Source organism: Erpetoichthys calabaricus, chromosome 14, assembly GCF_900747795.2.
Source record: "Erpetoichthys calabaricus chromosome 14, fErpCal1.3, whole genome shotgun sequence".
Lineage (NCBI taxonomy): Eukaryota > Metazoa > Chordata > Cladistia > Polypteriformes > Polypteridae > Erpetoichthys > Erpetoichthys calabaricus.
The window spans coordinates 111263454-111275749 of NC_041407.2; the positions used below are offsets into that span (position 1 = coordinate 111263454).

The 12296-nt window shown below is 51.1% G+C and overlaps 1 protein-coding gene across 2 annotated transcripts; it reads right to left on the reverse strand.

Annotated features, from left to right (window-relative positions):
- Window positions 1-1384: 1384 nt before the first annotated feature.
- Window positions 1385-8303, reverse strand: LOC114664296 (uncharacterized). 2 transcript variants are annotated; one of them, XM_051936277.1, is made up of 8 exons: window positions 8083-8303; window positions 5789-6092; window positions 4851-5017; window positions 4224-4696; window positions 3781-3993; window positions 3576-3700; window positions 3028-3492; window positions 1385-2655 (listed from the first exon to the last, which is right to left on the reverse strand). In XM_051936277.1, the coding sequence occupies exons 4-8, from the start codon at window positions 4363-4365 to the stop codon at window positions 2116-2118; spliced, it is 1485 nt and encodes a 494-aa protein (XP_051792237.1). In that variant the 5' UTR covers window positions 4366-4696; window positions 4851-5017; window positions 5789-6092; window positions 8083-8303; the 3' UTR covers window positions 1385-2115. The 2 variants fall into 2 exon arrangements, with proteins under 2 accessions (XP_051792237.1, XP_028674192.2); XM_028818359.2 differs by having other exon boundaries at window positions 1385-2657; window positions 3012-3492; window positions 8083-8302.
- Window positions 8304-12296: the final 3993 nt, after the last annotated feature.

Consider the following 12296-nt stretch of genomic DNA (forward strand, 5'->3'; position numbering starts at 1 on the left):
AAGTAGTGGCGTGTCGGCGGGTTTCACTCCTTCTATCCAAAGAAATGTCACTACAGTGTTTTGTTCAAAAATCTCATCTGTTCATTTCTCCTTGGCTTCACTAGACTAACAGCAGAGCGCTGCTTACCCATATGCCATCACACAATTGGGTGGTACCGTGTCAGCTTCTATGTGTTACGGTTACCATGTCTATTTTAAATTGCCTTTCCTTTTTCATTTATCCTCGTGCATCCATTTCCACGTCAAACTGTACAACAGCTGCTGAAAGGTGAAGATGAAAGAATGCGCTGTTGGCAGAAGAGGGCACAGTCCACACTTAACATGGCATCAGAGCTCAGCCACACATGGCAGGTGGTCAGTGGAAAGCGTCCAGAACTACGTTTAGGACCAAGAAGTGTCACAGGAGGTCTCAAAGGCCGAAGCCCCGTCAGCACCAATGTGACGTCGAGAGCAATGCCCCCCGCCGCGTTCCACCAAAACTCGGAAATGCAGTCTTTCTGCCCCAATGGCTTCTCTCTGGCTGTACGAATATCAAACAAGTACGACGTCACGAGTGAAGGCTCCAATTGAAAGGAGTGGATTTGTCTCGTTTTATTATTTCCGCCATGGGTACTGGGGTGGCACATTCAAAGTAGGAGCTGCAGTTCTAAACTGAACACATGCCCTGGCCGCAGCGCCCCCTGTTGGATACACACACCCCAGCAGGTTTGGATGTCCCCGTTTTGCCCCATCACAAGGACACTTGACCACATATGCCAGGCCTGACCACCCGCCAGGGACACATGGGGAGTGACCAGGCTGGCACTGAACCCAAGACTGCTGCCCATCCAAAGCACCTGCACTTGAGAGCAGCTCATCCACCTGAAGCTCAGCGTGTTTGGGCCCCGTCTCTACTTGCATGGGAGACCACCTAGGAGAAGCTTGGGTGGCTGCTGGAGGAGGTGTTGGGGAGGCCAGCAGGGGGCACTCACGCTGTGGTCTGTGTGTGGCCCCCACTGCAGTGATGGGGACACTGGGCACCATCCAGATGTAAAAGTGAGGTCCTGACTCCCTAAAGAGGAGGGTGTACCCCACTGTCCCGGCTCAACTGCCCACCGTGACCTTCATCCATTATGGCCCCCTCTCTTTCACGAACTCAGCACCCAGTAAGTCATGTGTGGCGAGTGCCATGATGGCTGCTGCACACTGGCCCTGGCTGTAGTGCCCCCCGCCCCCAAATGTAAAGTGCTTTGAGGGTCTTGCAAAGCGCTATATAAATGCAGCGTCATCGTTATCTTCTTATGGCCTGCCATCCAGTGCTTTGCTCTTCTGGCTCTTGTGCCCCCCAATGCCCTTCTGCCCCCACACAGAACCCCCCCCCTTCACAAAAGAGGCAGAGCAGGCCGATGTGCTGAGGCCAGCCAGCTTTATTGAGGCTCCTCACAAACCTACCAATGGAAGGGAAAGGTCAGAGTTCATAATGCCCATGCCTGCTGTTGTCACATGTCACCTTTAACTGGGTCAAGTTCACAGCTCGCCAGCGTCACTGGGCACCCAGTGGCATCACCTCAATGACACCCCCCCAGCAGGGTCAGAGGTGGGCCTCTTGAAGTCTCCCCATCAGCGATCACTGGTGGTCCACCCCATGTGGATGTGGCCTGCCTCGCCATTGGTCCCTCCACGTGACCTCCATCATGTGACTTTGTTACTTCAGGATTGTAATATTGCATTCAGTTTTGTAAAGTGCTTGGAAACAGTGAAAGGCGCTATATGAAGTAGGCCGCACTGAATAAACGACCTGCACAGAGCTCTCGCTGGAGGGTGGCAGGGCTCCCAGGATTTGGGTGGCCCGTCCAGCTCGTTTCTGTGGGCACCCCAGGTGTCATGATTCTCCCGGGTGGTCTTTTTACGGTGGGCCCCCGTGACCCAGCACTGTCAGGACGTCGTGAGTTCACAAGTGTCCATTTGAGCCAAAGACCGAATGCCCTCCAGTTTTCCCTTTGGCTCCCCCTGCTGGCAGCCACTGATTCTCATTGTGTGTGGGTTGAGGTAGCAATGCACAGCGCCCTCTAGGGGTGGACTGAGGGTCCTTCTGGCGGCAGGCTTATTGCTTCTCTTTGGATTTCTGTGCTCCTTTCACGATTCGAGTTCTGACGGTGACTTTTGAGGCTTGGTGGGACACGGCGAGACTCTAGAGGGTGCCACCAAGGCCAGCTGTGTGGCGACGAGGTTCAGCGTGGCCGTCACGTTCTCAATGACTTTCATCTGTTCTGCCTGTGCCTGGCTCATCTTTTCGGCCCAAACGTCCATCTTCCTCTCAATCTGTGCCAGGCATCTGCTCACCTTTACCACGCTGCGCTCCATACTGCCAACACTGCCAGCCAGCCCATTGTGGCCGACGCCACTAAAGTCAGCGAAGCCGCAGCGGACAGTTTTGGTCAGGCTGTCCAACTTGGCGTTGGTCTCTTGCTGTGCCTTTAACAGCTGCTCCACGATGGCCAGGAGCCCTGAAGTGCTGTGGCTGAGGTCAGAAGGGGCGCTGTCTGTCACCGGGCTCTGGGCATCCTCATGTGGCAAAAGGCTCTCTGGGGCACTGCAGATCTCTTGCTCGGGGTGGTCCGATTCCTGCTCTTCCGTGGGCACAGATGGTTCATCGTGGCCCTCCTCTTCAGGCCGCTCTAAACAGAGGAGACACAAAGGCGCACACACGTCAGCACATGTAAAGTGGCGACTCGCAGACATCTACCAGGCTCAGAAGTGGATGGCGTCGAAGCCTAAACAGACCATGGCACGCCGAGGGCCTCCAGCACCCTGGGAGAATCAGGAGGCTCGCATCGGCTTACAGCCCAGTGACATGGTGACGTCACCACTGCAATGAGCCAATCAGAAGGCTCAAACCAGCTACAGCCATTGGTTACTTTTAGTGGTGACGTCACCGGGCTGCCAGTCAGGAGGTAGCCCTGTGAGATGGTGACATCACAGCTGAAAGTAGCCAATCACTCACTTCCCACCCCACAGAGTTCCCACATTACCGTTAACGTCTGCCACCGAAGCTCCCTCTGCCACCGAGGCTCCCTCTGCCAGGGCTGGCTCCGCTGAGGATGCCACACTGCGCTCCACGGGTGGCTCTCGCACCTTCTCACTGCCCCAGCCCTGTGCCCGCAGCCACTCCGCCAGGCCCTCTCGGGGGTTCCTCTTCAGGTCGTACCACTTCTTCTTCACCTCTTTGCGGGAGCGCCGGCTCTGCCCCAGGGCACTGACCTTGATGGCGATGTCCTGCCACACCTTCATCTTGTCTCGCATGTTCCACTGCTTCTCCCGGTTGAAGAGGACTTTTGCGTTCTTCTTCACCTCGGCGATGATGATGTCCACTTCATTCTCTGTGAAGTTGGGCTTCCTCTTGTCTCGGCTTCGCATCAACATCTTCCAACGACGCCAGTCTGACTGGGCGTCTGACCACGAGGAGCTGCTGCAGGACGATGAAGAGTCACACAGCTCCTGCGTCGCTGGGCCCTGAAGAGGAAGGCAGACATTTGGACATTACAAGGTGGCACCTTAGGCACCATAAAGCGAGAGCTGGCAGCGTGGGCACTAACCAGGGGCAGGACGGGTCCGCTCCCCGTGGTCTTGGGGTGCCTCGTCTTCAGGTGCTCCTCCAGGAATGGCTCTCCAGCAAACGAGGCCCTGCAGTAGGGGCAGCTGAACAACTCCTCCTCCTTACCTGCGGGCACAAAAGAGACAAGAAGCTCAACCATGGGTGGACCCGCCCCCCCCACATCACCAAGCTGACCTGGCACTTACACATCTGCGAGGGCTCCTTAGGCCTCCCGAACACTTCAGCCTCTTCAGAACGTTCCTTCTCAGACTCGAGCACTTCGACGATCACCTGGCAGCCCCTCAGCTGAAACGACTGCCGCCCAGGGGTGTCGAGGCTGGCTGCCCCAGCGCCAGGCTCCTCGATCTCCATTTTAATCTGCAAGTCCTCCGCGGACCCCGGCGTCAGCTCTGGTTTATCTGTGGGGGGACATGTTGGCCATGAATTTAAAAAGAGACACGTCCACTCGGCCCGCCCTGCCACCACCGCCCAAGTCCTTCAGTAGCTGCCAGCCTGTACTCGTGTGCCCAGTGACTCGTAGTTTCTGGCAGGTGACATGAGTGTTAACCCTTGATGAGGTGCCCCCCCCCCCAAATAAACTAAAGGGAGGTCCCAAAGTCATGTGACCTCTGACCCCACTTAGGTTTACCTTCTTCCAGCCAGACCGCCATCGGCGGGTCACCCTCCTCGGCAGTGTCCACGTCACTCAGAGGTGGCAGGTCCAGAGGATCCTCTTCTAAGTCCTCGTGTGCAGATGCCACCTTGGATGTGGGGGACTTGCCGGCGGCCATCCGGAGTTGGCGCAGTCGCTCGGCGATGCTCTTGTTGGCGGTCCTGTGCAGGGTCGTACCACTTCTTGCGGATGTCCACCTCCGACCTCCGGCTGTAGCCCAGAGCGTTCACCTTGCGGGCGATATTCTGCCAGATTTTCATCCTCCCGTACTTGCCCAGCCTCCACTGCCCTTTGCCCAGCAGGCCTTTCACGTTCTTCTTGATCTCGCTCAGGATGACCTCCACCTCCTCTTGGGTGAAGTTGGGCTTCCGCCGATCCCGCTGCTGCTTGGCCAGTTTCATCTGTTTGCTCACCGCCAGGGCCGAGTAGCTATGGAGAAGGCGGGGGGTCTGCAAGGGGGCAACAGACTCTGTGAGCTTAAAAGACAGAGATGGTCCTCAAGGACGGAGAGGGGCACTTTAATGAAAAAGGTGACCAGCGTCCACTCACTGCAGCCATCGATGTCACATCACAGCTTTAGGGGTCCGCCCTCCTCTTACTTACCGATGTGGCTCTGCTGCCGCTCATGTCATGCAAACCGCCGAGGTGGGCTCTGCTGCCATTGACATGGAGGCTGGTCCTCGTCAACAAGAAGTTCTTCGATTCGGGGGTCTCCATCTTGATGCGTGGTGACTTGCAGCTTATCGCACCGGGGGACTTCTTTGGGTCTCCTGGATGGCAGAAAAGGTGAAATCAACTGATGGCCCGCTCAAGAATGGCCTTACAAGTCGGGTCGGTCAGTCTGTCTTCCTTTATGTTGATGCCACCCTGATGCCCACCCACCCTCACCACCAGGCCGACTCCGCAGTACAAAGTCAAAGCCGAGACGAGAAGAGGGGCAGCACTTGGGAGCCCACTGGGTCACACCATGGCAGCGACGCTCGGCTGAGGATGAGGCGGGGGGCACGGTGAGCGTATCAGACTTAGCAGCCTGTGCCCCCCCCGTCATTCAGTTTGTGTGCCTGATCTTCATCCTGCCTTTGTGCTCCGAGGGTCTGCCAGGCTGCTGGGGTCTGGGGTGGGGGGGGAGTGACTGAAGCAGGCAAAGCAGACCAAGCTGAGAAGGCAGCTTCTTTGAGTGCCCGGGGCCGGCTATACCATCTAAGGTGGCAAAGTGTGGGTGGGTGAGTGGGGCAGGATTCTACCAGCCAGTGAACCTCATAGCCATCTAAGTGACCTTCACCAGCGCAACACCAAGGTGGGACCCCCCCACACATGGCACGGCCTTCAAGACTCCATGGTTTGGGTGTGACAGCTTCCCCTGGCTGGCACTGGTCACCACGGCATGTCACACACCGGCCCACCTCAGATTCCAGGTCTGGAGACCCCAGACCCCCCCCCGCCCCCCACTAATTGTGATTTTTTTGTACTTTCTCAAACCTACATTAATTACCCGGGTACCCCCTTCACCCCAATAAACGCCACTGGTGCCCCCTACTTACGCGGTAATGAGAGGCTGAGTACCCCCCCCGTCCGCTGGGCTGAAGGAGATCAGGCTGCTGGGGGCGGCTGGCAGTGCCACGTGCTCTTCGTCCACCTCTGGCCCGCTGCCTGCCACAAAGTAGAGCCCCACGTTCTCGGCCTGATTACAGCTGGCGCCCGTCACCACCTCTCCGTTTTCCACTTTGCCATCTTCGGACACGACCCACTTGATGGGCGCGGGGGTCAGCTGTCCAACTGGCAGGGTCACCTGGTCACTTTGCATTCTGAAACTCTGAGCCAAAGGAATTCAACGGGCGCGATGGCCTGAAGAAAAGAACAAAACAGAGAAGACGCTGAGCGCCCGCTGCTGGCCAATGGCGGCCCCAGTTGAGTAACCACAGTGCCCTTCAAGGCACTTTACATGACGGTGGGGGGCCACTTCGACCACCGCCCACCTGGACACAACACGATGGCAGCCATCCAGACGCTCGGGTTCACACCAGCTGACTTGTTCATTTTACTACAGGGACCCCCAGGAAGGCACCCGGTCTCGACCCACCGTGGGCGCGTAAGAAAAAACGAATATATCAGCAACAAACGACCGATAAACAGATAACATGGGCCAAAATCCCACCCTAGTGCCCCCCAACGGTGATAATTATGTAAGAAACACTCACCACAAAGTCCAAACACAGCGGGTGTGGGTGACCACGGCGAGGAGCACAGAGGTCCCCTCGAGCAGCTTTGTCCTGTCAGGTGCCAGCTGCTGCGGGGACATTTGGGGTGAATGGGAGACCCCCAGACAAAGTCGCAGCTAAGTGAGACGAAATCACACGACTCAAACAGCTCCTCAAAGCCCCCCGAGTGTAACCCGAAACAAGCAGACACAGACGATCGGCGGGCCTTCTGCTCCTTTTTGGTTACAATGGTCTGACACTAGCAGGGGCTGCTGGGATTTGTAGGCCATTCAAGCAGCCTGCTCCACTCCTCACATTAGCCAGTTGGTGGTGAAGGGGTGAGAGAGAGAAAGGGGGGCAATTAGGGGGCCGGAATGGACAGGGGGGGGCAGTTTAGACCACCCGACTCTTTTTGACAGATGCCCAGGGATCTGTCACAACCAGAGAGAGTTTTACGACTCACCGGAAGGACGGTGCCAGTTTTTACACCTCGGTGTCACCACACTGCCCCCCCGATGGCCACCTCAAGGCGCTGTTCTCTCTCCATTGGAGAGGACAACGCCAGCTGACAGGACGCATACCGGCGAAGGATGAAAGCTGTGACTGGATGGTAAACTGGCGTCATGAGGACCACCCGAGTTTGGGAAGCGGCAATCTGCTTGTGTGCCCATCACTGTTCTGGGGCGCGGGGGTACAAACAGCGATGGAGCGTAAATACCTAGGAGCCCACCTGGATAACCGTCTTCATGAGCACGTCAATCCAGGGGTCGTCATCGACGTTAAGGGTAATCAGCGCCCTTTTTGTGCCACCTGTGCCACTCGCAGCTTCCCGGCCTGACACACCAAGTTATGGGGCTAGACACTGATGAACTAGGGGGGGGGGGGGTGTGTCACAGGGTGGTCCTGAAGATCATCTCAGCTGACGACACACACTGGAGGAGAGGCGCCATAAAGACCCCAGCGCTGTTTTAATGAGGAATATCAGAGAGAAGGGCGGCGTTGCTAGAGGCGCTTAGCAAAGAGGCCATCTTCCAAAATAATCTTGCTAGGCTTTCACCGGCCTGCTCTCCGTCCGTCTCTGCCGGTTCTTGGACGCGAGTGAGGAGGCACCTGACCGATCAAACCCCTGCGCCCCGATCCGAGCTGCCCTCCAAGCCCGACATGTTCTCCACCTCGGGTGGCCCGCCTGTCAAGCAGCATGGCCAGGGTTGGCTTAGTCCAGATAAGGTGCCAGGGGGTGGGGGCACAAGTGGGCACGGACCCTTCGAGACACTTGTATGCCGCCTATTTGCGGCTTTCGGACCTCACGTGAAGTGGAACAGGAGACTCCGAGCGGCTTCATCACTGGCGGAGTCTGTCTGAGACCACACTGACCCGAAGCTCCGAGAGAACAGCCGTCGATGAAAACACACACACACACACACACCGCTCCCGGACCTCCAAATCTCGCCGCACAAACGGAGATTCGCACCGCCGCTAAACCCAACAATTCGCTGTTCATCCTCATCCTCTTCACCAGCACCACCACAGCTTGATCGCTTAGCCCCACGGGGCTCACCCGACCACCCATCTCATCCCCCAAGTCCTCGCGCTGTCCCGGGCCGTTTGGACAATTCATTGTTAAAAGCTTCCCTTACCGTCGTCTCGAGCGCACGCGTCTACTTGTCGTGGTCCATCATGAGCGGCTGCGCGGTAAGTCCATGGCGTGATTACGACTCGTGCCCTCGTAGGCTCATCGCTGCTCTTGCGAATGTTAGGATTTTACAAATTTACTCCTAAAACATCACACCGGAACTCTTCCGCGGAAGGCTATTTGGTCTGTGCCTGTTTACGCAAGCAACGCCAGGAACAACTTCCGGCGCAGAGTCCGCCGTTCAGACTGACAAGCCTGCGGTCCAATCACAGGCACGAGATGGACACGCACTCGACCAATAGATGGAAGTTTCAGGTTCAGCACCGCCTCTGAAGCAAGAGTATCCGGCTGCAGGTCGCAGACTTGGCCTTCCACGCCCCCGGCCTTCCGCGCCTCCTGTCTTCCACACCACGCCCCCAGCATTCGCGTGCGTCCCCTGTCACATCGCTTTCGTTGAAAAACGTTGATTTACCATGTAACCGTAAAAGACGATATTAATATGACTTCCTGCAATCACGAGGCAAGAATCCGAGTTTCTCTTTATGGTATTACTGTCGTGTTTACTTTTAGAAACAAAAAACAGTTTTATAATTTATGAGTCAGGATTCGATAGTTAAAAGAAAGAGGGCATAACATATTTTTAGATTAAGGAAACCCCATACTAAATATGAATGTGGATGCTCTAACTGCTATTATAGTGAATTCTATCATTCAAAATATTTGAAATTATTTTTATGGTACTTTTGTACTAAACGGCATGTCTGACATTATTTCTGGAACCTCGTTCAATAAAGGAAAATTCCGTTAGTGACATTAATTTATTATGTTACAAAATAAATGATGATCAATAACACAACAAAGCAATCAACAGGCATGAAAATGAAGGTCTAAACTTTCGAGTTCAAAAGAAACTTTTTAAATTGTTTATATTGAACAATTTTTTAAATGATCCAGCTTACTAATACAGTTCATACTTTCATTTCCATTGTTTGTCTTGAATTGTGTTTTCTTAATTTTGTTCTACGCTGCTGCTATAATGTTGATAAATTTCAAGTGGAGTTATTAAACTTTCAAACGTTTACCTGATTTTTAATTTTAATGCATAATTGTACTCCCTGGGACCCAAACTTATAAATACAGTAATCCCTCCTCCATCGCGGGGGTTGCGTTCCAGAGCCACCCGCGAAATAAGAAAATCTGCGAAGTAGAAACCATATGTTTATATGGTTATTTTTATATTGTCATGCTTGGGTCACAGATTTGCGCAGAAACACAGGAGGTTGTAGAGAGACAGGAACGTTATTCAAACACTGCAAACAAACATTTGTCTCTTTTTCAAAAGTTTAAACTGTGCTCCATGACAAGACAGAGATGACAGTTCTGTCTCACAATTAAAAGAATGCAAACATATCTTCATCTTCAAAGGAGCACTTGTAAGTATGCGAAGCACCGCGGCACAAAGCTGTTGAAGACGGCAGCTCACACCCCCTCCGTCAGGAGCAGAGAGAGAGAGACAGATAAAAAAAAATCAATACGTGCCCTTTGAGCTTTTAAGTATGCGAAGCACCATGCAGCATACTTAAAAGCTGCACACAGAAGGTAGCAACGTGAAGATAATCTTTCAGCATTTTTAGACAAGCGTCCGTATCGTCTAGGTGTGCGAACAGCCCCCCTGCTTACACCCCCTACGTCAGGATCACAGATAGTCAGCGCAAGAGAGAGAGAAAGAAAAGTAAGTTGGGTAGCTTCTCAGCCATCTGCCAATAGCGTCCCTTGTATGAAATCACACTGGGCAAACCAACTGAGGAAGCATGTACCAGAAATTAAAAGACCCATTGTCCTCAGAAACCCGCGAAGCAGCGAAAAATCCGCGATATATATTTAAAAATGCTTACATATAAAATCCGCGATGGAGTGAAGCCGCGAAAGGCGAAGCGCGATATAGCGAGGGATTACTGTATGTACTTATCAAAAAAAGTGAAGCGAATCTCTCAAATTGCTTAATAGATATTATATCGTTTGTTTTTCTAAAGAAATGCAAACATTTGCATTATTGAAAGTTGCACTTCCATAAACCGTCGTTTTTATTTATTTTGGAACTGAACTAACAGATTTTAAACTTAACTTTAAAAATGTTTCGTTTGGGTCGATACAATAATTACAAATCAATTTTTTAGTGATTTTAAATCATTTAATCGCCATATACCATTTCTTGAATTAGGAATTTGTCATTTGTTGCATACCCCAACTTGCTCTCCAAACAGAGATGTACTTTTTTGTAAATAAGATTACCGTTATTAGGTCATCGGTGTCACTGCCTGCTCACGATTCTTCCCATAGTGTGTTCAGCTGTCTTTGACCACTTTGTGCCTGCGTGTGTCATCGTCTCTGTTGTCTGATTTGGTGTAACGCCTGAATCCTACAAAGTGTCCCTGGTCAGTGTCCCCTTTTGATTAGTTAATGGGTTTTTTGATTCTGTCAGACCAAGTATTGTTACCTTAATAAATGCTAGCTTGATTTCTGGTTGTGTTCCTGCTGCCTTGAAACACGCTGTGGTGCAGAAACGTATTATAAAAAACAAAATAAGGACCCTCTAATGTGTCACATTTCAGGCCAATTTCTAAACTGCCTTTTTTATCTAAAGTCTTTGAAAAACTTGTCCTAACTCAAACATTTCTAGATGAAAATAGTATTCTGGAAAAATTCCAATCCAGATACAGATGTTCTTGCAGCACTGAAACATCCTTGTTAAAGGTTAACAGTGACCTCTTCCCAATTACTAATCCTGGAGATTCTGCCATTCTTGTACTGCTAGATCTTACCTCAGCTTTTGATGCTGTGGATCTTATGATTCTTATATCCTGCCCTGAACAGTATGTAGTCATCCACGGTAATGCCCTGAAATGGTTTAAATCTTATTTAAGAAATAGGAGCGTTTCTATTCATTTGGGTGAGTTCTCATCCTCTGTAGCTCCTCTTACTTGTGGGGTTCCATCCTTGGACCAGCTATCTTTTTGATAGGCATGTTACCTTATAGGCTCCATTGTTAACAAGTATGGCTTCTCTATACTGATGACACTTAAATATATTTGCCACTAAAATCAAAGCAAGAAAATACAGACCCTCCATGTGTGCTTGAATGATATTAAAACCTGGATGGCAATGCATCTTCTTGAACTAAATGATAATAAAACTGTGATCATGGTGCCCAAGAGTTAAGAAAGTTTGAGTGTCTCTGATATTGCTCTTGGACCCCTTTCCATATACGTATCATGAAGCTTCAGTTAGCCCAGGTGTGATCTGTGACAGCTCATTCAAACTCGACAAACAGATAAATTGTGAAGTTAAATGAAGCTTTTTCCAGCTGAGACTTTAAGGTAAAGGCTTTTCTTTCTTTCTGTGATCTTGAAAAGGCCATCCAAGCTTTTACAGCACATCTCATTTGGACTATTGCAGTTCTTTGTATGTAGGTATTGGTCAAGCCCTGTTACGACGCCTACAACTATTCCACAACTTTGCTGTTCGCTTATTGAAGGCTCTCGTCAGTGTGGCCATATTTCACCAATACTGACCTCACTTCACTGGCTTCTGGTCCATTTCAGAATTGATTTTAAAATTCTATTTCTTGTTTTCAAATGTTTGAGTGGATCAGCCCCATCTTGCCTCTTGGAACCTCTTCACTTGTATGTGCCAACAAGATCCCTGTGGTCTACTAGCCTGATGCTCTTAGTTGTGCCGAGGTCGAGGCTGAAGCAAAGGAGGAATCGGGTGTTTGTGGTGGCTGCTCCTTTTCTGTGGAATGGCTCTCCTTATTATATTAGGTCTGCTCCATCACAGGCCATTTTTAAGTCATCATTAAAGTCTTATTTCTTCTTGCTGCCATTTGACCCTCCAAAAGGTTGACATTGTTTGTATATGTTGGCTCACATACATTCAGGATTATAAATATGTATATATGGGTATTTGAAGTTTATCTTTTATGTAATGGCTGGTTATTCTTGCAGTTTTGTGATGTGTACATACGGTATATTTGAACTGCTCCTTTTACCCTTTCTTGTACAGCACTTTGGTTCAGTTCTGGCTGCTGTTGTAAATGTGGTTTATAAATAAATATTGCCTTGCCCTGCTTTATAAAACATTATTTTAATACATAACACTAAGACAATGGACTGTAAAGATGAAGTTGGTTTGCAACATTTATTACAAAAAAGTTAAAGA